Source organism: Cyprinus carpio, chromosome A23 (assembly GCF_018340385.1).
Source record: "Cyprinus carpio isolate SPL01 chromosome A23, ASM1834038v1, whole genome shotgun sequence".
NCBI lineage: Eukaryota > Metazoa > Chordata > Actinopteri > Cypriniformes > Cyprinidae > Cyprinus > Cyprinus carpio.
In genome coordinates, this window is record NC_056594.1 from 14,029,288 (window position 1) to 14,056,806 (window position 27,519).

Here is a 27,519-nt window from a genome sequence, read left to right on the forward strand (position 1 = left end):
CAATTTTTGGGGTAAATTTTTACTTTTATCTTATGAATTGTTATGACATACCAAGTCGTAATTTGGAGATACATCTTTTTTTAGAATTTATTTTTTCTCATTTTCAAATTTTTGTCAAATTCTTTGTGTACTTTTTATTCCATAATTCAAATATTTATTATAATTATGACTTTTTTGTTCTATTTTCGACTTTTTCATAGATAATTATGTCATACTTTTATGTCATATTTTTGATGTTTTATGGCAAAGGCAATTTAATTTATATAACACTATTTACTACAACCAGAGTTTTATAAAAAATAGCTATATAACATATTGTTAGTCAATAGTTTATATCATAGTCATTTAATCAGTTAATCTTATAATGACTTAGTATCTATCTAAATATCTAAATATTGACATTTTATGTAACAATTATTAACCTTTTTTTCCTCTCTCTTATGTGGCGGAAACTGGATTCCATAAAGAATACAACAGCAGGGTTTATCTCAAGAGTTATAAAAGTTAGATAATAACTAATAAAAACAGAAAAAGACAGGGCAAAAAAGTCTAAGACTACTTAGAGCCTTAATAATTAATGTCCATCTTAACTCAATCTAAAGCGGAATTTAAAACATTGTGATCACAGGGAAAGGAAATGGTATAATTTAGGACAGTCAATACATAGATTTCTCAAGACTCTGGACCAGACACAATCCTGATTAAAATTAATCATACATAATGACCTCAGGCAGTATGCTGTTTACAGTTTCTGAGTTTGTTGTACGCAAGAAAACAACGATAGGACCAAACAAAATGACAACTATGAGGTTCCATAGGCCAAACTGAACGCAATGTGCCAATACAATACAGTTTATATATAGAAAAGTTTGCATGCTAACAAGGCAGTCTTAGTGTATCAGTCCTTCACAAGCTGCTATTTTCATTTGTACATTACTGTACACCCACACGAGAAACACACATGCACACGTTGATTATAAACGTATATATCAGGTTAAAAATGAGGTAAGATGAGCGAGGGTCAGATAAGAGTGGTGGCCACATGAAAACTAAAAAACCTGTTCTAAAATAGCAAAGTAGAAGATCCTACAGAACATTAAAGCATCATGTTTCTCTCAAACACACACACACACACACACACACACACACACACACACACACACACACACTTACTAATACATATATATATATAAGAATATATAAAGTATTGCATCATCGCAACTTCGAGATGCAGCCTGGATGTGTGTGTGTGTGTGTGAGAATTATTGTGCACACATACACATACACAAAGTGCACAGTCACGGTTCAGGCAATGTCCTTATTGCAGCGTGTGTCTATGGGGATACATTTAATGACAGGAAGTGCTTTGCAGTCCTACAGCCAGTGGAGGAGCAGAAGAAAGTTGAAGGAAGGAGGAGGAGTTATAGAGGATGCAAATGAGAGCATGGTTTGGAGTCCAGCCCCCGTAGTCTATGGCATAGTGAGCGACAAACTCCTTAAGTCTTTCTCTATACAGTATGTGTACACAGTCCCAGTTTCATTCCCAGAATGCAGCTGAGCTCCAGGCCAGAGGTTGATGGCATGAGAGGGAACCAGACTGAAGAATGGGAACAGAGTGCATTCCACAGATCTGCCCCTCTCCCGGGATGCGGAGAGTCCCAGGCAGACAGTTAGCTGCACTCATCATCTGCTGGATGGGTGGGACTGTGTGGCCATGATGACGTGCGACGGTCCTCCGCTCTCCCCCCGCTGGCTGCCCATCCCCGCCAGCACTGACATGGCCACTGCCTCGGCCGCGGCGCGGGAGCTCAGGCCGTTGGGCCCTACTGCAGATGAGGGGCTGGGGGCCAGAGAGCTGTGCTGAATGACCTGTGCCGGGGAGCCTGTGGGCTCAGATGTATCTTTCATGTGTTCCTCTCCTGAGAGAGATTAAAAAAAATGAAGGTTTGATCCTGCAGATGCAAGTGAAAGACCTAAACGTGAGCTCCACTCACCCAGGTAGACAGCTTTCTTCTGGCGGTTGGTGACAGGACAGTCTTTATGGGCTAACAGCAACTGCTTCAGATGAGCAACTTCATTTCGTAGATGAGACACCTCGTTCGTACAGATACAAATACAGGGGAAAAAATGGTGTGAACATCACACTTGGACAAAAACTAGCTGACAACAAAGTACTTGCAAACACATTTGTATCTACTAAATTTCAAAGTACAATGCCGAACCATCAACGCACACAACAAAACCAATAAAGAAAAAAAAAACATAACAGTACATGATTAAAAAATAAATAAATAAGGCAAGTAATGGTAAAACAATTTAATAAATAAATATATACATACATTTCTCAAATAAAAATAAGGGCAATAATTGTAAAATTGTAAAATAATTTTATTTAAATGTAAAATAAACACAAAAAAACACGAAAAGAAATAAAAACAATAAATAAATACATAAATTAAAAGTATATATTAAAAGGTTTTATTCTTATAATAAATTATTATTACTTTAATTATTATCAATAGTATCTATGATAAAGTCAATTTCAAATAATGTCAATAACTGTAATAAAATCAAATAAAATATCTAGTCTCAGGCTATGTTTGGAATGAGATACTAGCAATACTGCAGTATATGTAAAGATATTAATAACCAGTATGTGAAACATGATGTGGTATGTTTGCAATAAAGTTAAATGTTTCAGAGCATGGAATGCTACATGTTTGTTACATGATCTTGTAACATTACATATTTACATCTTGGTGAGTGACATCCAGTTATGTGGGAAATAAATACAGCCTTTTTTGTCCCAAACAAAATCTATCTTAATTTTTGCCACACAAAAGTAACATAACATCACAGTTTACATTGCTTTTGGTTCAATCTTGACTCTTTGGATAGAAGTTATGGACAAATGCACTGCATCATGGGATACAGAATCCCACACAGTATGCTCCGATTGCATAAAATCTGGGCTTTCCATGCACTGCATACAAAAACTTACATAATGTCAAAATTTTTAAAAAACATATAAGAACCACTTCATACATTTCTCAAGATGCTATACACAATATATCAGTGCTCATTCACATTTTAGATGAAAAAAAAGTCTGAAAATCTTTCGCACACACTTACCGACAGCGAGACGTTGACGGAGGTGAGTTCTTCAGCCTTCTTCTCCAGAGAGCTGACCCATATCTTGCGTTTCTGTCTGCAACGAGAAGCTGCTGCCCGGTTCCGCTCCAGGAAGCGCTGCCTCCTCTCATCAGGGTCGTCATCAGTCGTTCTCCGCCTGCGACCTCCGGTGGGCTGAGCGGGTGACACCTGAACACAGCAGGGCAGAGTAAACAAGGATGTTAACTGTGCAATGCCACAGCAAAGTGAAAGATTGCTTCCTGACAAATATGAAGGCATCTGTTCAGGCATCTGTTGTATATTTAATTCGAGTGTGAAAACACGCAATACCTGTGGCTGAGCAGGGGATGGGGCATCTGGATGCTGGACCAGCAGCTGGCTTTGCTCCACCCTCTGAGGGACCATCGCACTGGACCCCATCGCCACACCAAGACAACCCTGAGCCGCATAGGTCTGCTGAGATAATGCAGCCTTCAGCCTCTGAAAATAACAACAAATACACCATAGTAATGTGGCACAAGATGGCATTCCGTCTAATTATAAGGAAGATGCTACAGCTGCAACATTCAATTTTATTTCTCCTTCATGTGGAATGCTGAGAGAAGTAATTTCATAAAACTGAACCATAACTCAGAGAGAGAAATCACGTGCCAGTAAGGAAATAAACGTGTGAACTTCTGCATTTTATTTCTATGGCTCAGGATGGCCATCTAGATTTTTTCTCATTTTTTTCTTTCTTCCTAATCTTAAGCAAACATCTCTCAAGAGACAGAGAAATGTACTGCTATTTATTAATAATAAGGAAAACATATTTTAGTATTATTTAAATACTATTATAGTATTTATTAATAATCTGAATTAGCTATTATATATTTTAGTTTTCTTTTTATTTTAGAACTAAATGAGCCAAATTATACAGACTGACTCGTCGTTATACCACCCACAAACTACTCTATTATGAAAACAGGTATTTTTTGCATATTCCTGTATAACAAGTGTATTTCAAACACAGACTGTTAATTACAGAGCTGCTTTGTCCGAAAAGCCTGTGTTTGTTTGTTGTGAAAACTATCAGCCATGTGATGTGCTGGATAAAGACTTTCAACATGGGAACACTAAGAGAAAGCTATGCATCCGAGCATACTGCAAAATGATCCATAGGCTGGATTAGGAAGAAAACAGTTTTGGCCTCACCATCTTTGCCTCATTGTGGGGGTTATAACCAGAGGGTGAAGACGAGCCGCTGCTGCTGCCCCCTAGTGGAGGGCCGGGTATTCCTGGAATGTTGGGCACCATACAAAGGGGCCTCGCCAGCTACACCACAGAGACAAATGCAAAACAGATTATGGGGCAAATTATGAATGACTCCAAAGATCAGAAATAACAGCTCACATGAACCACATTTTAAAAGAGAAGTGGGTCATTTTTTAGCTACAAGTGACACTGTGCTGAAACAAGGGGGCGTTACACTTTATCATTGGAAAAATATTACTGAAAAATTGAATCAGGAAACAAGTTCCTTCATGGCAAGGCACAAGGAAAAGGAATTTTACAGACTCCTTGATGCAAAGATGATACAAAGGACCTCTTTCACATATTATAAAGGCTGCTATAGATTTTAAGACTTAAATATACTGTGTGAGAAAAAAATGGTGTGATGTGTTAAACTTTTGTTTCAAAATTAAATATTTAATAATATTGTTAAAATTATGTAAATATGAAAATAAATTATTTAAATATTATCTGAAAAATATCAGTATTTATTCAAAATAATTCAAAATAATTTTAGTTACTGTGAAGTCTCATTTTAGCATTATTTATATACTATTATATTAGTTATTAATATACTTAGAATTTATTTTTAAATTTCCAGTTTTCATTTAAATTTTAGTTTCAGTAAATTTGTTTTGTGCTTTGTCATTTTATTAGTTCTATTTAGTGTTATATTCTATTTAGCTTTATGTTTATTAAAATAAAAAACTAATTTTGTTTTAGGAAATCTTGGTACTTTAACTAAAACTTATTTTATTTCAGTTAGTTGCCAAGAGACCTTTTCAAGGCAATAGTTCTTTAAGTATTTTTTTTTGTGTAATATTTATATTTGACTTGATTTCAACTTTAATTCATTTAACAATAACAATTAATTTTCCACAGACCTCCCAGTACCACCTTGCAGACCCCAGTTTGAAAATCAGTTTTACACTAAAACAAAAAGTCAACTGTCACAAATTCTCCCATTCTTTTTCCTTTGAGTGGGCCATCTATTTTCCCCCAATGTATTTCTATTCAATACTTCACACTTACAGATATTACAGAAGGCATCTGCATAGGACCTGGAAGAACAGGAACTGTTTGACCATTGGGAAGCATCATCATTGGGTACGGCACTGTGGGAGATCTAAAACAGAAGTAGAGAAATTTCCAGTTTGCACAAGCAGCAACAGCAGAAAGCAATGCACAGACTGAAGTTCTGCTCTCTTCCTGTTCACTGCCTGGCATAAATAAGCCAGCTTCCCACGGATTCCTAAGAATTCCTACAACACCAACTTATAGCAGCACAGTGAGTCATATAGAAATGAGTCACAGAGATTAAGCTGACGGCCCAAAACAGCGGCTCCTCAGTGATAGGCTGTGGTTGTACTCTTACCCCAGTGTGCGGTTGGATGGTGGGGTGTGTGTGATGACAGAGGTAGGGGAGGGCATGGTGGGCTGCAGGCCATCATAACCCAGGTGCAGGGGGAGGGAGCCAGGACGCACTATGGCAGGGGTGGGAGCCGAACTGAAGGCAGGCTTTGAGGGAGAATCCTGTAAGAATGATAATCAGCCAGCTAAGCACAAAATAATTCAAAAAGCAACACTGCTTGTTTCCAAAAGAAATGTCATCCAGTCACGACTGTTTGTTTAGTGATGCAACACATCTAGTTCAGTTACTGCTAAATACGTAGTTTAGTGGAATGTACAATTATGGTCTGTACAGTGGCCAGTTGAATGCCAAATGTGTGCTAGCATACCTTACAATTAACTATTATATATATTTTATATTCAACGTATACTTCAAAAAGTCTTCAGACAACTGGTAATAATGCTTAAATTTAGCATTTTTTAAAATTATTTATTTATTGTATTTTAACTAATTATATAAATGATTTGGATAATTAAATAAATGGTTTAAAAAAGATATCATTTATAATAAATTTAAATTCATTATGAATTAAATTTAAACTAACTTTTTTATAATTATTTTTTAGTACAAATTATATTTTTAACACACCAAAAGAAGCAAAAAGCTCAATGTTAAAAATGTACATGAATTTCATAATGTCTTAGTATTTGATTTGTCCTCCTTTTGCAGAACTCAATCTCTGATTATAAAACCTGATTATCATGTTCTCCATGATTTGAGAATGATCTAAAGAGTATCTTGTGCTTCAGTGGAAGTACATCTGACTGTCTGTACAAAAAATTCACACAATAAATGTCAGAATCTTAAATGTTCATTTTACATGTTTCAAAATCCTACCATTTTAAATCTGACTTTCAATTACAGATTTCCAAAGAGGTTTCATTCTTTTGGACTAGTAGTTGGTTTTGCTCTAGCATGTACCTTTCCTCTGCTTAAGGGCTCTTTGCTGCTATCTGACATACTGGAGATGGAGTCAGGGCTGGAAGGAGGAGAGGAGTCCACCTCCACGGGGTCCTCCTCTTTCACCTTAACATCTGAAGGCGTCTGCAAACTCATATCAAGTGCTCCTGAATTAAGAACAGGCAACTACATGGAAAAAAAAGAAAGATAAATGAAGAATGCGACAGACAGAGAGAGAGAGAGAGAGAGAGAGAGAGAGAGAGAGAGACTAGACGGTGTTAAACATGAGAACTAATAGGGAACTCTGCAGTCCATAAATCTGAGTTTCTGGCAGCAGGCAGCCCGAGCTCCTCATGTTTGGAGCACGTCTGACTGTATGACTGAATCCCTCCACCCAGTCCCATAGCTCACCGGGTTCTTGGCCCTCTTGTCCTCATCTTCCTGGGCCTTAGGGAACTCCTGCTCGAAGGAGCTGGCCAGCTCATTGAACAAGCCCACCTCTTCACAGTTTTTCAGGAAACGAGTTGGAGTCGGCGTCTGGTCTGGATTAGAGAGCGAGAAACTGAGAGATCTCATGGTTTCCTTATGCAAGATGGCCTCAAAGACAATATAAACTGTGCAACGCAGCTAAACGGCTGGACCAGCACAAAACAAGTCTGCTTGTGATTTAACATGATAAATCTGAGAGAGTTCAAGTCTGTTATTACATTTGTGTTTTTTCCCAAGGGTTTAATGTGACACGTTGTGAATTTTCCCCTTAAAATTACCAGCTTAAGGGTACTTAGATTCACTCCACAGCTATAAAGTAATGATATCGAATTACACTGTTTAATCTCTGTACTATTTGTTTTGTCAGTGCCACTGAAACAAGCATTCCATGTTACTATTACCCACAAAAGAATTGACAAATAACATGGACATAAATATGGGGATGTATGCTAGGGACATGCATCTACCAAAGACAAATTAAAGGATTAGTTCTCTTTCAGAATAAAAAAGTCCTGATAATTTACTCGATTACGTAATGCATGAATTTGCGGACGGACCTCATGGAGCTAGTGCAAGACGAGCATTTGTGGTTAAAAAGTATATACAATTTTTTTATTTATTTTTTAAATGACAGAACGTTTCACTAGATAAGAACCCTATTCCTAGGCTGGGATCATGTGGAGCCCTTTTAAGCTGCACTGAAATAAAAATTTGGGCCGTCAGCCCGTTGGCCACCATTTAAGTGCATTACATGGAGAAAAATCCTGGAATGTCTTCCTCAAAAACCTTATTTTCTTTGCATCTGAAGACAGAAAGACATGGATGACATGAGGGTGAGTAAATTATCAGGAAATTTTTATTCTGGAAGTGAACTAATCCTTTAATAATCACTACAATATTTATTTTAAAAATATAAAAATGCATTCGATATTTATATAATTTAGTTATTTAATATATAAATCAATATGACATAATTTAATTACATTATTAAAACACACACACATATATTTAACACTAAATTTGTATAAATGTTTTATATTACAAATCTAAAATATATATTTTAATTTAATTTAAAAAGTAATAAAATGTACTATTATTTATAGTACAATTCATTTTACTATTATTTATATTATATATAATAATTAAAACAATTAATTTAATAAACAAATTATAATTAATATTATAAGATAGAATTAAACATACTGTATCATATTGTCTGCGTGCAAATACCTGCAATGATGACTGAGTCAGTTCTGGCGGGTCCAAACTTCAGCGTCATTTCATGTTTGTGTTTGTGGACAGCCAGGTGGTCCTCATTAGTAAACCTCTACAAAGATGAACAGATGGATTACGAGACAAATCTGACTAGAAAAAGAGAAAGGAGCATTTCTAGACCTCAGGGCAGAGACATATTTCAAAAGGAAGAAGAGGGAGTGGCACTGACAAGATTTGTCTTTCGAAATGTAGGCCAGAGAGGACTTATAATGATCATTTTTTACCAAGCCCATGCTCTACTCAAAGTGTGGGAGGTATAGGATGTAACTATACAGTGTCAATGTCAAAGACATACAGAAGAGATGGCTTTCAGTTTCACAACTGACCTTTGTGCCCTTATACAGCCTCAATGCTTACAACGCTTACGTTTCTTTACACTTCCGTCCAGAAGTGCAGCTACAGCATTACACAGTAAGTATTGAACTTCAACATTTGTCACATAATAAAAAAAATGTTCCACCAGCTTTTATGACAATACAAAAACACATTCATTGTGCAAATGACAAAAGCACTAATGCTAAGGTGGAGCTCTCTGGTTTAGCACTTCGACCCAGTGCCAGAGCCTAGATACTATCCTTGCAAGACACAACAGCTCATGGGCAGAGCAAACCACACAGATGTATTCAATTAACATTTATGACAGGCAATCACGCATTCTCCAATGTGCTTTTATATTTACCTTTGAAACAAAACAGCTGTTACGGTAGTATGACTGTACGCTGCAGATGCACAGCCAGTGAATCATGGATATTTAAGAAACCAGTATTGAAATATTTTTTGAAATATGATGCATAAAATGTAGAGAATCAACGACTGCAATTTTTTTGGCCGATTCCAATTTCTGATTTTTTTTATGCCGGTACTGTTTTTTGCTGATTTTTATATGCTGTTTATAATTGATAATTATAAAATCAGCCCGGAATCAGCATAACGTGAGATTGACCGGCCAGTCACCGGTCCGGACCGATCATGTGGAAAATCAGCTGATTGGTCCATTGCCAAATGATGAGTTAATTTTTGCTATATAAATATACAACAATTCTTGAAAAAAGTGTTTACGTGTTCTATTTAATGACTTTTCATTCTTCTTAGAAGCAGCATTGTCATATTGTCTGTTTTAATTATATGTTAAATGAATAATATTAATAAAAATTATGAACAACAGGAGTAAGTGCAAGATTACACAGTAAGACTTTATGGTTGTTGTTTTTTTTGTTTTTGATTCACAAAAAAAAAAAGGATCATAAGAGTCATTCATTCAGGAATGAGACTGCTTTGGATGAGCTGTTTTGTTTGATTCACCAAAAAAAAAAAAAAAAAAAAAAAAATTGCTCAAGAGTCAAACATTCGGTAATCAGACTACTTTGGATGTGATGTATGTGATTTATGTTTGATTCACTAAAAATAACTGGCTTATAACAGTCATTCATCGAATCAGACTACATTGATAACACTGTACTGTATGCATTTAATTCACTAAAAAGAACCAGTTCAAAAGAGTCATTCATTCAGGAACTTATTATTTATTTATTATTAAGTTATTTGCTCAGGAATACACTGGACCGGACTACACTGTTTACACTGTCTGTACTGACTCAAAATAGTTATTTGCCTGGGATTCGGACAACACTGGTTGCGATCCATAGTTTGGATTCACTAAAAAGAATCGGACTACACTGTATATTCCATGTTTCCGATTCACTAAAAAGAATGGAATCAAAATAGTGATTTGTTCAGGAACTGGACACCACCTGTCATGCTGTTTTGTTTTTAATTCACAAAAAAGAACCGACCCGAAATAGTTATTTGCTTTGGATTCAGACTTTACTGGTTGTGATACATGTTTTTGATTCACTAAAAAGAACCCATTCAAAAGAGTCATTTGTTCAGGAATTGGACTATACTGGTAAGCCCTGTATTTGTTTAATTCGTTAAAAAGAACTGGCTCATAAGAGTCTTTCGGAATCAGACTACACTGGTCAAACGTCATTCAGTTCACTTTGTTATTTTGTTTTTTTTTGATGAAAAGGTTTGCGGAAAATAACACTTGTTTGAAGAAGCACCTCAACTACTGGATCCTTGCAGTCTTTTCCAAAACAGCTCGAGCGGACGTGGAGCCTCTAGGATTAGCTTTTCCTATTTCTGTGTGGATTTCATGACTCAAGCCGTGTTCACTGGGCTTCACAGTCTTCTTCAGACTATTTCAGGCTCCGTGTCACGGTTACAGTTCAGCCGTGGAAACACAGTCAAGTGTCAGAGGTGTATTTTTAGATGTGCCAGCATCACCAATACAACAACTGCATGGCCTGTAGCTTCTTCCCCCTCAACTTAAATGACAACACAAGGACAACTGCATGGCTGAAGCAAACACAGGAACTAATTAACACCAACATACAAGTAGTGCAGCTAGAGTGCCTTATGTGCATGCAGTAGACTTTTTATACTTCCTCTTTTGAAGTAATAGCTTAAGTTTGTACCTTCCTCTCAGAAAGAAGAACGTGACACTGGGAAATGCAAAAAATAGAGCTTTCCTAGTAATCAAGAATGAGAATGGATAATGTAATTAAGCAGCATAGTTTAGTATTAAAATGACCTTACTAAGATCAATATTAAATAGATTTCTCAAGACCTCATCTCATTAATACACGTCAACATAACTGGGAAACATAGTTAGCTAAAATAACATGTCAAGCAATGCATGAAGCAATGCACATTATGTGTCAAATACTAAAGTATAAATACTCTGAGCAAGTTCTCCCAGCAGCACACGGTCATCTATGCATACATTTTTTGTTGGCCTAAGGTTAGTACACATGCACCTACATGTTGAGCTGAGGTGTTCATGTGGGCAGGAAAAAAGTTAGAGCCCAGCTCACTTGTTTTCCTGATCTTCTTTCCATTTTTTTTCTTTCTATACCATATCTAGCAAAAACATAAAAAGAAAACGGCCTTAATATACTGAAGAAACAGTTTATTACAGTCTTGGCTAATATTGCTCATCCCAATTGCTAATAGCTATTAGTGTACCTTAATTTACTGTAGATTTTAATGAAAAAATATGAAAAAGAATGAAACCTACACTTCACTACAATTCAAAAATTTGGGGTCTATAAGATTTTTGAAATGTTTTTGAAAGAGGTCTCTTATGCTCATCAAGGCAGCATTTATTTGATCAAAAATACAGTAAAACAAGTAATATTACAAAATATTATTAGAATTTATACATCTGTTTATAATTTTAAAATATTCATGTAATGGCAGAGCTGAATTTTCAGCAGCATCACATGATCTCTCAGAAATCATTCTAATATACTGATTTGGTGCTCAAGACACATTTCTCATTATTATCAATTTTTAAAAACAGTTGTCCTGCTAATATTCAAAGGTACAGCATTTGAAATGTTATTAATGTCTTTACAGTGACTTTTGAACAATTCAATGCTTTTGCACTGAACAAAGGTTTTTTTTTTTTTTTTTTACTGTACCCAAATATTTGAATGGTAGTGCAAGTCCTGGACTTTCTGACTAGCAAGCACTAGCTAAACTGCTATAACACAACATTTTTTAATAACACTATGATAAAGAGGAAATTAGTCTAAAATATCAGACATTATAATCAGAGTACATTAAAAAAAGGATTCATTTACTCTGAAAATAGCTTTAAACAAGCACTAGCATAATCATTTCAAATCTCAGTTTCCTTCAGCGTGTTATTTTTCAATAATAGATTAACGAGTCACGTGAAAATCTGGTTCACTGGGATGAAGCAAAACAATCTGAAACCCCTGTGGACTTCAGTATGACGCAAACAGCGTTTGCTCGTCAACAAAAGAACAATACCTCCACTAGAGTAAACCCTCACTCCCCTCATGTTAACAGAGCCTGACAGATGTGCACAACCTGATCTCTATTTCAACCATTATCCTTTTTTCCCTTTAGTCTTGGTTTACAGGAGCTGAGTAGTCTTAAAACTGCCTTACTTTCACCTCACAACAAGATACGTCATAACCACTTATGAATTAAGATATTCAACTTAGAAACCGGGATGCTTCAATGTACACTTCTGTTCAACAGTTTGGGGTCAGTAAGATTTAAAAAAAAAAAAAAAAAAAAAAAATTATATAATAATATTTATTCACCAAAGATGCATTAAATTGATCAAAAGTGACAGCAAAGACTTTACATTGTTACAACAAACTTCTATTAATAAAGGAATATGAAATGTTTCTTGAGCACCAAATCAGCATATCAGAATGATTTCTGAAGGATCATGTGACACTGAAGACTGGAGTAAAGATGCTGAAAATTCAGCTTGCCATCACAAGACTGAAAAATTAAAAGAAATTTGACATCTCTCCTCCAAAACCAGTACAAGCTAAAATATTATGTCCACTAGAATATAAGCTCAAATCCTAAGTATTAGCAATAGTAATAGAGATGTCAAATATCAAAGGCACCTTTTTACATAAGGAAAACAGATTTATCCTGCTCAGAGTCTTCTAGGTCAGAGCCAGAAGTATTAAACAGTCATGGTCCCTGTGGCTTCTGAGAAAGAAACATCTGCAAACAACTAACTAACATAAATTATTCATCAAGTTCATGTTGTTCCTCTTAATTCTCAAGATTATGCTGCCAACGGTACGGTTAAATGATCATTGTTGCGCTCGGTATTGGAGAGGCAATGTCTAACTGTTAAATTGCCTCATTCTGATCCATGCTACTTTTCTCATGCCGTTTTCTACGTAACTGCAGAGGAGAACATTCAGATCGAAACCACAAAACAAACATCACTGTCTCACTGAGTAGGATGGGTCTCGATCACTTCCTCTTTCGGTTTTCAATGCCCTCAAAGCAGCACATGCCTCCAAAGGCCACATTGTTTTTCAGATCTTACACTGAGAAAAAAAAAAAAGATTTTCTGGTATTATGAGCCTTAAACCAAAATCAATATACTTAAAAAGAAAAATTGCATAAAATATTAAGACTTGTTTTCAGAGAATATATTTATTTATTAAATTTTTAGACATTTAATTATTTGAAAATTATATTGATATATATATATATATATATATATATATATATATATATATATAAATTAAATTAATGAAATTAATTGTATATGTTACTATATATATATATATATATATATATATATATATATATATATATATATATATATATATATATATATATATATATATATTATTAGTTATAAATATATAAATATATTATTATCTATATATTATAAAAAAAATTGTGGGTGTTTGTCTGCTTTTCCAACAAATTTGTTTTTACAAATTTAATCAAGGCATACATTCTCTGTAAAAAGTTTTCCTGTCTTATGCAATTTGGCTTGTTAGGTACTTTTTTTTCCGTCTGCAAGTTAATTGAAAGTGCACTTATTAGCATCAATAACCTCCTCATAGCGTCTGCATGGACTTTGACTCAAACCAGACAAGTGTAGATTATAACTGAGCTGCGATTACTCACTAGCCAAGTTTGTGAGTGAGTCAGACAGTGCAAGAGACGTTAGCACAGTTTCACAAGTGCACTATCAGCTTCATCAGTGAGGCCCTGGGCTGCAGTGTGACAAAAACAACATGTTTTCAGAGCAGTGCATCTGGAGCACCTCCCTCCACACACAAGCCAGGCAGACGTCTTGCTACTGTGCAGCCGAGAGGACGATGTTCACACCGACAATAACCAGAGAATGCCCTATGAACCAGAAAAGAACACCCACACCTGAAACCCAAGACAAAGAGAAAGTGAACTTACCTGCCCACAGCCAGGAGCACTGCACACAAAAGGCTTGTCGTCCCCCATCTTTGCAAAGGCTTTGCAGTATAACTGTGGAAGAGAAGACGAGAACATTACTGAAGGGTTTTTCTAGAGCTTCAAGCCAGAAAAAGTCCTACAGCCGTTCCCAGGGATGATTCAGCCTGGATCCTTGCTCATGCATGTTAGTGTAGAGACAGACTACAAGTTTCCTTGGTGATACTTCCTTCACACTGGGGGCATCTGGCAGACCAATGATACGAGGAGTTCAGAATTTGCTCAAAGCAAAGTCTTTTTAGCCCCTCCCCTACTTTTCATTGTAGTTCTCCTGACACCATCTCCTCAAAGCTCTTCTGCAGCGACGACTCTAGTGCCACTCTACACCGTTGTCTGCAGTCATTCTCTGAACTCCTCCACTCGATTCTCAGGCTCAAATATCAGAAACCACACTCCCAGGAACCACTTTTCACAGGAACTCAAGACATCTACACTGACATCAGGAGGTTGTGCTGGTACCGTTCTGCCAGACGCCGGGAACCGATTTATCTCGGAGATAAGATCGATCGATTGCTTTCATCCAATTCAAGAGGGTGCAATGAGTGTAAGTGTTGTAAATGAGGAACGGACAATGCAATAATGGTATTTCTGAAGAGACATGTCTGGAATGAGCCGTTCTGATCTAGGGGAATGGCATGCGTGTGTATTGGCTTGTCATAGACACTCCCTCTTTTCCTATTAACCAAACCACTGCAGTTATTCCAGACAAACTGCCAGCACCTTCCATACAAACACACACATGCTCGTCATTACTCTGAAATCAAACGAATGCTAAACTAAACAAATGCTTCCCTGGTCTCTGATGGATCCATGATATGTTCAAAAAATGTCTGGGCGGCTGAAACTTATACAGGGTTTCCACAAATTCCGATCAATTACTTTTCAATGACTTTTCCAGCTGTTAATGATTACCAGGCCTTAGAGACAGCATGACATGAAAATCCTTTTTTTTCACCCCGTTTAATCAAAATGTCATAACTGGCAAAAACAACAGACTTCTCTCTGGTAATGTATGCAGGCCTTCTCCCAAAAAAAAAAAAAAAAAAAAAAAAAAGTAAAATAAAATAAGATTTTTTTTCTTTTTCAACAACCCATTCTACTTAAGTTTCATCACAAAAATATTTTAAGAATGATACACTCACAAAGAGCAATTTTCAGACAATTTGTCTGTTGTATTAATTTTAATGACTTTTCCATGCTTCTCATTAATACATGAACCCTTTGCATCTAAAATATATTTCAATCTTTTGACAACAATTAGTGAAAATAAATACACTAAAAATCTGGTTGATTATTAAAACATGTTTTTCACTAAATTAACACAGTGAAATAATTTTATGTAATAATTTTAATTTAAATCCACCAACATAATATATAGCAATAAACAGCAAAAATATACCTATACATAGCCGCATATTTACTAAAAATGTAACATGGTGGCTTCAAAACCTAGCAAATGAATCACTGAATCAAAGTTTTAAATAGATTCACAGTTTTAGGTGATTTACATAAAAGTTTAGGTTAGGTAAAACTAGTCAAATGTCAAGGTCCTTTGGACTTATTGATCAAATAAAAGGCATTAAAGATCATAATGGTGCATAGTTTTATACTAACAGAAAAAAATATACTGCAATAATCAATATATTGCCCAGCTCTAGTTTCAAATCTGTTATGACACACATATGTTTAGTATCCATTATACATGTTTTATGTATTTAGTTGTGGTGGCCTTCAGCAAGTTTGACTGGGATGACTGAATCAAACTTGAAGCCAAATTTCAAAAACGCCAAGTAAAAACATTTTGCTCAAAATTCTATTTTAAATCAAAAATGTAATAACGCAAAAAAAAAAGCTTTAAACATATTCAAAATCATATTGCACAAAACTCAAATATTAATACAAAATTATCTGACTTGCACACAAAATCATGTTTGCCTTGGTTATATTTCTCTGTTTTTTGTGCTGTCAGAAAATTTCTGCTCATATTATTATTTTTTTGTATGCTTCTGCACTTGCTTTTCCAAATGTTGCAGTTAGAGTTTCATGTAAATCAGGGTGTGCATCATTGGTCCACTAGTTCTTGATTGACAGAACTTCCTGTAGCCAATCAGTCGAGGAGGGGAGTTGACCTCACTCCAATGCACCTCATTAGCTGCTGATGCTCAGTGTTCACTTGTACAGGTGATAATGGATAACCGTCAGCTGGGGTAACATCTTTCCATACAGAACACCTTTATATGTGTTCTGCCTGTCACTGCGGTAAGCCTACCCGGTGATCCGTTATTGTTAAATGAGTAAATTGGTAAATTAATTATGAATAAATGTGATGTTTTTGCATTGACTAGGCTAGATTTGACTACAGAGATTTATTTGCATACTTATTGTGTTTATATACATAGCTACATCCGCCGCAAACTCTATGGGCGCCGCCATCTTGCCTGCCGCCATTACTGCGTGCCTGCGAAGTGTGACGGTGTGACACTTGCCGGTGCCCTCTAATGACATTTCAATGAAAGCGGATCCTGTTCATTAAAGAAAATGTCTGGTGAAAGGAAAATTGGGTAGATGATGTCAGGCAGTGGCCAAAACTTACTGATAAAGGTAATTTATTTACAACATAATGTAATAATGTATAAATATGTAATGTATTGTAATTAAGAAGTGTATTAATTGATGCACAACAATAAAACCGAACGCTGTCATTACTAGCTGTGTTGTTTAATATGTTCACAAGCTTCACAAGTTTCAAATAACTATGAGGCCATCCTTAAAAATATTCTTTGTTGCCATAACCCGACCCTGTCAATTTAGGACTGACCCAATTAATTATTTTTTTCCCCTTTTTGTCCGACCGACTTGCCGATTGTAATTGCGTTAAGACCCACAGATTTTTTTTACTCTTCAAACTAATACAAATGCAATAAATTGTGAGACACACGCAATTGACGCTTTTCACACGCTCTCACACCACACATCCATTTTCTCACGCACAGAAAAATCGCGAAGCAAAGAGGACACGGAGACCGACAATTTCAGCTCTCAGATTCTGTCAATTTTATTATGAAATTCAAACAATGAATACCGTTTTGGTGCTTGTAAACGTGACGCGACAGATCCCTAGCGGCACCTGAACTGATCATCTCTAGCTAATAGTAAAGAACTCTGTGTAATCCGTATGGCCGTGAACATGGGCAGTCAATGTGCAACAAAGGTTCGTGGATTTCACAAACGGGTTTATTCCATGCCTGTAGTTTTGTGCTGTTGTTAAAAACAGCCAACCACACAACACACTCTTTCTCGGCATCACTGGACCGCATACGTACTAAAAAAACTAAATAAAATAAACTTTTCGTACAGCTATAATCTGCTACAGCCGCCTACGGGACTAACGCTACTTCTGCTACTTCCTTAGCAGCAAGGCACTGTTTATATACAAATCTACAAAAAAAATTACAAAAAAATTACAAAATAATACACAATGATTTATTTGCATACTTATTGTGTTTATATACATAGCTACATATATAATTGCATAACACTGTCATATTAATGTTTTAAATAATTTATTAAAATATTATTATATATTATTTACTGTTGTTTTGTTGTTGTTGTTGTTATGTCTGCACTATCATGCACATTAAGCATTGGGCTCTGAGAAATGCAATTTCGTTCTGTTGTACACTTTTTGGATGTATTTGAACTTTGAATATAATTGGAATATATAGTTTTAACATAGCAATAATATAAAAGTAAAAAAGTGAGTAGGTGGCGGCAAGTTACTTAATATCTTTAGAGTGAATCATTAAAACATTCATTCAAACTCTTGATTCATTCAGTGAGGAATAAAGTGAATCATTCACTCGACTGATCCATTCAAATCCAAAACTTCATTCAATATTAAAGGCTACTTAGTGTTGCTCGTAGAGGACACTGTTCTGCTGTGGCTTTGTTTGGACTCTTCAACGAAATAGAGTAAAATGAGAAAACAGTTAAAATATTGTGTTTAAAACACACTCAAAATTTACTTCTTGTTATATTGATTTTATACTACAGTTCAATAAACATTTGCAATGGTGCTGATATTCAGGAAAACAACACTTCCTCGTGTGATATTGCTTAACTGTATGTCATTTTATAATCTCAGAGTAACACAAAATGTGATGAATCTTACATAACCAACAACCTTATCAATGACACACTGAAATGAAAGACAATGCTGGAAATCTGTTTACAAAAACAATGCATGACAAAAAATAAGACACAGACAATTAACAATTACAAGAGACGAGTAATATACAGTGAACCAAACAATTTTGACTGGCACATATTATTCCTATTATCCTCTCCTAACAGTAATAACAATAACAAGACTTATCAGTCAGGTACAAGCGAGTCAGACACATTTAACAGTGACTTCAGGAGCCCGGTGCATATAAAGGCTGCTGCCTTTTGTGATGTGACCATAAGTGAATAAATATAGGTACTTGAATTGAATTGAAAGATTTTACCCTAGCTGACGGTTATCCATTATCACTTTAAGTGAACACTGAGCATCAGCAGCTAATGAGGTGCACTGGAGTGACATCAGCTCCCCTCTTCCACTGATTGGCTAGAGGAGGAGCTGTCAATGTAGAACTAGTGGACCAATGATGATGCTAAAGCACACTCTGATTTACATTAAACTCTTACCACAACATTTGGAAAAGGAAGTGCAGAACATGGAAACAAGAGCGAAGAGAAAAACAGCATAGGCATATAAAAAAAAATATGAGCAGAAAAAACTGAGAAATATGACCAACGGGAAACATGATTTTGTGTGCAAGTCAGATAATTTTGCTTTAATATTTCAGTTTTGTGCAATATCAGTGTTTAAAGTTTTGATTCATGCTTATAATTTTTTTAAAGGCTTTATTACATTTTTGATTTACGCTTATTTTTTGATTTGTGACCATTGTTTGCTATACTGAAAACTTTGCTTCATTTTTAAATTTTGTGTAATATATTTTACTTGCATTTTACAATTTTGGTTTAATGCTTAGTTTTTGATCCATGACTGCAATATTTTTGATGGAAAATTGATCCCATAGTTCACCTCAATCTACGATCTAACTCTTTTAAAACCCAACGCGCCACGCATGGAGAGGCTGGCAATTTTGGAAAAAGTAACACGTTCATTAAATTTAAATGGAGGGAAGTTTCATTAAACTTTCAACATGCCCCACCAGCTCTGAATGACGTCTGGTGAGTTACACAAAACCACCAACACAAACAAAAGGTGAAGAAAGAACCAAACATCTTCCTTGACTATAACAGCAGGGATTTAAATGGATAAAGCTTGTACATGTTATCTGTAAAAATTTAAAAAGCCATTTAGAATGGCAGGTCAGCAGGCTGAGACGCTGCTCATTTATGTAACATTAGTTATATTACAGCTAACGAAAGCAACTGCTCTCAAAGTACCAATGGAGTAGAAATATAGACTACAAAAATGTATACATATTTAAAAAAAAAACACAATTATTCGGTGGATTGTCTGAACAAATAGTCAACTAATCAATGTGTAATGAGGCTGGTTTCAGTTGCACTCATATGGACATGCTATTTTTAGGGGGCCTTCACAAAACAATTACTTTATTACTTCAAATTACTGCATTAAAATACAGGTAGACAGAGCACAAAAGAAGAAACAGAATGCAGTGGCCTCAAGACAGGTGTTTTTTTTTAAAGGTAAAAGGATTACTCTTAACTTCATGCCCCTTTAAAACACAACACTTGTGGGAGGACACTCAAAAAATACTGCAAGATGTGACACAATGGCTGAAGACAAATTTAAAAATGGCAACGTCTCAAGAGTTTTAGTGTGCAAGCTGTCAACACGCTAAATAAGGCACCACTAATTAAGTTTTTCTAAAAATTTAATAAAAACTGAATTAAATTAAACACTAATGTCTATTTATCCTTGTGTCAATTGTGTTCTAGTGTCTTGGATGGAGGGACATGCAGTTATAAGCTGAAATCAGCAACCACTGCCAAGACCCTTGCTCTGTTTTCCATAAAGAAAATAACTGCATCTTGTTTGCCCCGAAAGGCCCTTCCCATTACAGCCGAGATCAAAGTGGAGTACAAGCTAAGCAGCTTGATTCCTTGCAGACCTCACACACTCGACAAGTGAGCCAACAGCTTGGTGCCAGAGCTTTCAATCTGGTTGCAATACACACAGACAGTTTGGTCAGAGAAAAGCACGGAGAGACCATATACAAATGAGTACCACCCATTCATTATACCCTTGGTGAAGTGTCCGCATCTCAGTAGGCCTCAAACTAAGGGAGCACACTCACAGAGGAGTCTGAAGTTTACCATGGCACAACAAATCAGCCGAACAGAGAACGGGCCACCTGCGTTAATGTGTGCTACAACTGACCATCCAAAACAAAAATAGAGCCTTGATGGATTATTCACAAAGACATTCTGGAGTAATCTGAGACCATTTTGATTAAGATTATGTTTGCAATATAAAAGCATGGGAAGCATGTGTTTAAGCATGTTTGTACTTAAATTATTTCCAACAAATCCTCAAAAAAAACCTTTATTAATCAAACGACATTGTCTTAACATCTCAAAGAGTCTCTGCATTATAACCAACTAAGTGGACCTAAAAAAAAAAGATCAAAATGATGCACTGAAATTTCAGCAACCAAAAAACATTATTTTTGGTTTTGGCTAAAATAGATAGAACTGCAATCTCTGTATGAGTGCTAGTTGCTAGGCCAAGTCTCTGACAACATCCACCATCTCTGACAGCACTACTGAAGATAAACTGAACAGCTGGGTTTGTCTATCATCAACAATTTACACAGGAAGACAGCTGGCAGAACCAGCAGTGCACTGCTTGAGTTTTTAAAAATGCAATGGATTCAAGATTCCCACATCTTCTGACCAATGAATTTCCATGACTTTTGCATTTACATTTATATTTGCATCGAATCATCAAGAGGACGCTTTTATCCAAAATTACTTACAAATGAGTAATCACAGTAGATGAAACAGGATCTAACAATAGCAGTTCTCGAGTAAACAATGAATTTTCCAATAACTCTATTTCTAGATTTTTTTTATATATTTTTTTTTTTAACAGACTGTATTTATAAACAACTATTTATGAGCTATGACACATTTTAAAGAATTATATTCACTATAGAAATTTCCAATAAATTTCAAAATGTCATTAATTTCCCAGACTTTTCGAATTCACATTTCCAGATTTTTTTCCATGACTGTTGGAACTCTGTTAAAATGCTTTTTTTTTTTATTATTCAAAGCCTGTTCCTAAGGATCAATTGGGCCTTAGTGGTCCGACATGGGGATCAGTCAGATAACTTCAGATAATCAGATAACTTGGATGTTAACTTCTACTCAGCAGGTGGACGTTGTAGCAAGGTCCGGCTATAATCTGCCTCAGGCGTGCACTGTTTGATGCGGTCTGCTAGGAAACTGACAAAACAAACTGTATTAATAGCTCCGGCTGAAGCCAAGAATGAGGAATCTGGAGAGTGAGCTGCCAGAGAGTAAGGGAGACCCCACAAAAATGGAGGGATGGAAAGGGGGGGGGGCAGAGAATGGAACGAAAGCTTTTGGAGGGTGTTCAGTAACTCGCAGGTAAAGGCCAAGGGTCCTACGGATGGTGTTGGGGATGGGAGATCTATGGTGCGGGGTGTGTTTTATGATTGATTTGGATTTATGTAACCTTAGCGAACCTGAGCTTTGGAAAATGGAACAAATGAAACTTTAGATCCATGTCTGCATGACTGCAGTGTGCTAAATCCATAGTGAGGAAATACACAATGTAGCCCTATGCAGTTCCCTTGGCCTGTATTCTCCTAGGAACAATGTGGACCCGAAGTCCCCCTCTGTAAACCCATAATCCTCATCAGATCAGTTTATACTGCGGCTGCAACAATGTTGGACATGCTACAAGTCAACAAAACAGCAACAGTGTGTCTTCTCTCCTGCATACAGAAATATATCAAATGTCCATGATATATTTGCAATAATTTTGCTGCCAATATAATATTATGCAACACTGATTCAAAATGGTCTCATTGCATCATTACTCAAAAACCTTTGTTTAAGTCATTAAAAAGTGCTGTAGTAAAACAATATGTAGGTATATATGCAGGTATAGTTAATTAGAATAGTTAATAGTTATCTAATAAGTATAGTAATAGTGGTACAAACACTGCTGTTTTGAAAAAAAAAACATGAAAGAAAAATAATTAATACTTTCATTCAGCATGGACGCAATGAATTGGTCAAAAGTGACAGTAAAGATATTTAGGATGTTACGAAAGACGTATATTTCAAATAAATGCTGTTCTTTTGAACTTTCTAGTCATCAAGGAATCTAAATGTAATACACAAATATTCAGCAGCACAACAAATTTACAACATTGACAATATTAAATGTTTCTTAAGCACCAAATAAGCATAGTGAAATGATTTCTAAAGGGTCACGTGACACTGAAGACTGGAGCAATGGCTGCTGAAAATTCACCTTTGCCATCAAAGGAACAAATTACATTTTCAAATATATTAAACAGTTATTTTAAATTGTAATATTATTTACAATATTACTGATTTCACTGGGTTTTTTATAAAAATAATATTGATTTCTTTAAAAAACAGATTATTTTTTTTATTTTTTTTGCAGAGCCCAAACTTTGGATTAACAGTGTACAGGTCCTTCTCAAAAAATTAGCATATTGTGAAAAAGTTCATTATTTTCCATAATGTAATGATAAAAATTAAACTTTCATATATTTTAGATTCATTGCACACCAACTGAAATATTTTCAGGTCTTTTATTGTTTTAATACTGATGATTTTGGCATACAGCTCATGAAAACCCAAAATTCCTATCTCAAAAAATTAGCATATCATGAAAAGGTTCTCTAAACGAGCTATTAACCTAATCACCTGAATCAACTAATTAACTCTAAACACCCTGCAAAAGATTCCTGAGGCTTTTTAAAAACTCCCAGCCTGGGTTCATTACTCAAAACCGCAATCATGGGTAAGACTGCCGACCTGACTGCTGTCCAGAAGGCCATCATTGACACCCTCAAGCGAGAGGGGGTAAGACACAGAAAGAAATTTCTGAACGAATAGGCTGTTCCCAGAGTGCTGTATCAAGGCACCTCAGTGGGAAGTCTGTGGGAAGGAAAAAGTGTGGCAAAAAACGCTGCACAACGAGAAGAGGTGACCGGGACCCTGAGAAGATTGTGGAGAAGGACCGATACCTGACCTTGGGGGACCTGCGGAAGCAGTGGACTGAGTCTGGAGTAGAAACATCCAGAGCCACCGTGCACAGGCGTGAGGTTTTGACCAGAAACAGCGGCAGAAGCGCCTGACCTGGGCTACAGAGAAGCAGCACTGGACTGTTGCTCAGTGGTCCAAAGTACTTTTTTCGGATGAAAGCTAATTTTGCATGTCATCCGGAAATCAAGTTGCCAGAGTCTGGAGGAAGACTGGGGGAAAAGGAAATGCCCAAATGCCTGAAGTCCAGTGTCAAGTACCCACAGTCAGTGATGGTCTGGGGTGCCATGTCAGCTGCTGGTGTTGGTCCACTGTGTTTTATTAAGGGCAGGGTCAATGCAGCTAGCTATCAGGAGATTTTGGAGCACTTCATGCTTCCATCTGCTGAAAAAGCTTTATGGAGATGAAGATTTCGTTTTTCAGCACGACCTGGCACCTGCTCACAGTGCCAAAACCACTGGTAAATGGTTTACTGACCATGGTATTACTGTGCTCAATTGGCCTGCCAACTCTCCTGACCTGAACCCCATAGAGAATCTGTGGGATATTGTGAAGAGAAAGTTGAGAGACGCAAGACCCACCACTCTGGATGAGCTTAAGGCCGCTATCGAAGCATCCTGGGCCTCCATAACACCTCAGCAGTGCCACAGGCTGATTGCCTCCATGCCACGCCGCACTGAAGCAGTCATTTCTGCAAAAGGATTCCCGACCAAGTATTGAGTGCATAACTGAACATAATTATTTGAAAGTTGACTTTTTTTGTATTAAAAACACTTTTCTTTTATTGGTCGGATGAAATATGCTAATTTTTTGAGATGGGAATTTTGGGTTTTCATGAGCTGTATGCCAAAATCATCAGTATTAAAACAATAAAAGACCTGAAATATTTCAGTTTGGTGTGAAATGAATCGAAAATATATGAAAGTTTAATTTTTATAATTACATTATGGAAAATAATTAACTTTTTCACAATATGCAATTTTTTTGAGAAGGACCTGTATGTAAATGAAAATAAATAAATGTTGTGTTCCTGTATTGTAAAACAGTGTGAAAAACATCTCTTCATTATTAATATCCAGATTGCTCACCATATTTTACTTCTTGCATTAAACCACAGTGTACGGTCAAAATGATGTTTCATATGATTTAACTGCAATTTCAGAGCAAATAGTCATCAATATTATATTTAAAAAAAAAATCAAGATGTATTGATGTCAGTATGGAAATTTTCTAAAACAAAAAGAGCAGCTAATTACATTATAACAGACATACCAATTCAATTTTGGCATATTCTGCTGGTTCTCTAAACATTACAGCACCATGATGGCATGCGAATATCATATTTTAATGATTCCTAAATCTGAGCGATCCATCAAGCCAGGAGTGCTTGCCAAAATCTGACGAAAACAGCCACCCACGTTGTCCATTCATTATTTCTATGCAGTATCTCCCTCAATCTTTGCAAGCTCTCTCACAGTAATCCATGAGCAGAGCAGACCAAATATTACATAACTTTAGAAGAGCACAGTTGCCCAGAATCAACTCAAGCACGGCTTGCAGTTTACCCTTATTGTCGGTTTTATTTGAACAGTCTGTTATTTGGTCTGCTGGATATTTGAAACAGTGTTATTTGGTCTGCTCTATTACTCTATTGTCGCATCCGAGCACTATGCTGTCAGTTATTTCATCCTGTATACAACCGTTGCCAGGACGACTTACATAATCATAACATAATCTTTCATTCTCAGTTCTGACTTTTAATGGTTAGCATGGTTCAACAAACGACCTGGCACTCACAAACAGTGCCCATTTCATCATATGAAGATATGAAGTTCCTTCCTGTAAAACGTCTTCACTTAACACACTGTGAATCTGCCTTATAGCAGAGCTGAAAGTAACAAGTAAGGCTCCGAGCTCTCATTAATCAAGCCGCTATGAGGCAATTACTGTAACAGCTGCAAAAAATGCTCACTAGTGCACAAGCGAAGATGTCTGCTGAGAGGATGATGTATTATATGGAGACGTACAGTCATTCCAAAGAGTAACATTACTGGAATTCAACAAGTGCCATGTGAAGATGACCTATATCTACAATTACCGTCCCCAGACATACAGATGGTGTTTACAGGCACACTCGGGTGAAATCAAGTTGATTGATATCAGCTGTTTTAGAAGGTGTCTTTTCACACTAGAGCATTATCTTTATTTTTTAGCTTTATTTTATCTGAATTATCTTGGCCAAATACCCACAACAGTTTCATGGGATAACAAACTGATCAACAGCTGGTGCTTTATATAACATATTTATATAGCAAACAAACAAGACACCAACAAATATTGTTTATTTAAATTGCAAGCAAATTTTGTGATTTATAACTCTGACATTTTTGTGGGGTTGACCTTTTGAGAAAAAAAAAAAAACATCTACCTTAATCTAACAGTTATTACTGCAAAGCATCTTTTTACGAAGCCTTTTAGAAAAAAAGTTTAGTTGAAAATATAAAAAGAATTTAAAGTAAAATATGAAAAGTATTGTATGCTACTTTAAATCATGAATGTCTCTGTAAGCAACACAAATATAACTTTTATGGAAATTTGTACTAAAAACACAAGGCACGATTGCCGGATTTTGTTTTATATACAGTTTTGAGACACTTTAATGTGCAGTTTCTCCCTACTTTATTGGATTGTTGCAACACACCAAAAAAAACGTTCATTTCAAGCGGCCTCGCCGAAAATAAACGTCGCTAACTATTTAGCAAACCCATGCTAGCTTGGCGTCCTGCGAACATGCCAACTTTAAAGCCAGCCTTTTCCCGCATGTGCCCGCCCTACACGTGTTCTGATTGGTCAAATGCGCGTCAATCAAAAAAAGCGAATTGTTGTTTGGCTACAATAAACGTCAATCACGATTATTAGTTGCGTCTCATTGGCGCACGGAAATCCCACTCAAAAATGGAATTCACGGACTGAGAGCGTACAGGCCGCTCAATCCCCCCTCCCCCTCCCGCTAGAAACTAAACTATGCAAAGAGCACTTTGAAGCAAACAAACTGACCGTGATATCAAATATGTCATTTTACATAAGCAAATAAACGTATATACTGACACAACATTAAAAACTCAGTAGTATATAGTAACATGGCATATACATATACATGATAATACATGACGCTGGGGCAGTTTTCTGTCCCTAAGACTTTCTTCTCTCGCTTGTCAAGAGCTCTGAACGAGCCGCGGTTACGCGCAGACTTCGGCTGGTAACCCACTGCCAATCTGACAGCCTCACAGTCTCCTCATAAAAGTTACTCTTGATCACAGACAAACCTTGTTAACGGATATAAAAACAATTGGACATTGTTTCAAATCAAGACAATCATCGAGTCCACATTTTTGACAAAAGGAGAATGTTTAAAAACTTACCACAGCGCCCCTCTATCCCACTCTCTCTCACTCGCTCGCTCTAGTCTTGGAATCTGACACGCCCCTCCCCATGAAGTATCGCGAGATTTTGGCGTCACACTACCCCGGTCCCTCAACGCTCACCTGGGATGGTTGTTCAATATTCACACAGTTGGTGCTCCCCCCGATTCTTTCTGATTAAGAAACTGTAGCTTATTTAATGACTGTAATAATGTTATAACATTTTGGCACGAACTTTGAATGTTGCTATGAATGTGAATGTAAATCATGATTCATGTTCTTACTTCTTAATTGTGAAAAAAATTCAATATTAATCCCAGACTTTTTTCTTAAAGACGTTAGAAAGTTTTTTTTTTGTTTGTTTGTTTTTCAGTCTTCCAGGTTTAAAATCTTGGATCAGTAAAATACTGATTTTGCTGTGCATTAACTATGTAAAGCAACGATGAAGAGGAGAATCGTGATGTAAACTGAAGG

At 36.2% G+C, this 27,519-nt stretch overlaps 1 protein-coding gene across 2 annotated transcripts; it reads right to left on the bottom strand.

Moving 5' to 3' along the window:
• Positions 1-591: 591 nt before the first annotated feature.
• On the bottom strand, positions 592-27,185 carry atf7a (activating transcription factor 7a). Of its 2 annotated transcripts, XM_042713254.1 has the most exons (12): positions 27,046-27,185; positions 14,255-14,326; positions 8,435-8,531; positions 7,127-7,257; positions 6,737-6,901; positions 5,780-5,937; positions 5,437-5,530; positions 4,327-4,446; positions 3,463-3,612; positions 3,135-3,321; positions 1,995-2,102; positions 592-1,919 (listed from the first exon to the last, which is right to left on the bottom strand). In XM_042713254.1, the coding sequence occupies exons 2-12, from the start codon at positions 14,300-14,302 to the stop codon at positions 1,684-1,686; spliced, it is 1,494 nt and encodes a 497-aa protein (XP_042569188.1). In that variant the 5' UTR covers positions 14,303-14,326; positions 27,046-27,185; the 3' UTR covers positions 592-1,683. The 2 variants fall into 2 exon arrangements, with proteins under 2 accessions (XP_042569188.1, XP_018921142.2); XM_019065597.2 differs by lacking the exon at positions 27,046-27,185 and having other exon boundaries at positions 1,995-2,100; positions 3,133-3,321; positions 14,255-14,346.
• Positions 27,186-27,519: the final 334 nt, after the last annotated feature.

Excerpts from the sequence above, each read along its gene's own strand:
- atf7a (XM_042713254.1), bottom strand. The coding sequence starts at position 14,302 with ATGGGGGACGACAAGCCTTTTGTGTGCAGTGCTCCTGGCTGTGGGCAG. Across the intron at positions 5,938-6,736 it reads AGCCCTTAAGCAGAGGAAAG|GATTCTCCCTCAAAGCCTGC; the intron begins GTACATGCTAGA and ends TCATTCTTACAG. Across the intron at positions 3,322-3,462 it reads CATCCCCTGCTCAGCCACAG|GTGTCACCCGCTCAGCCCAC; the intron begins GTATTGCGTGTT and ends TGCTGTGTTCAG.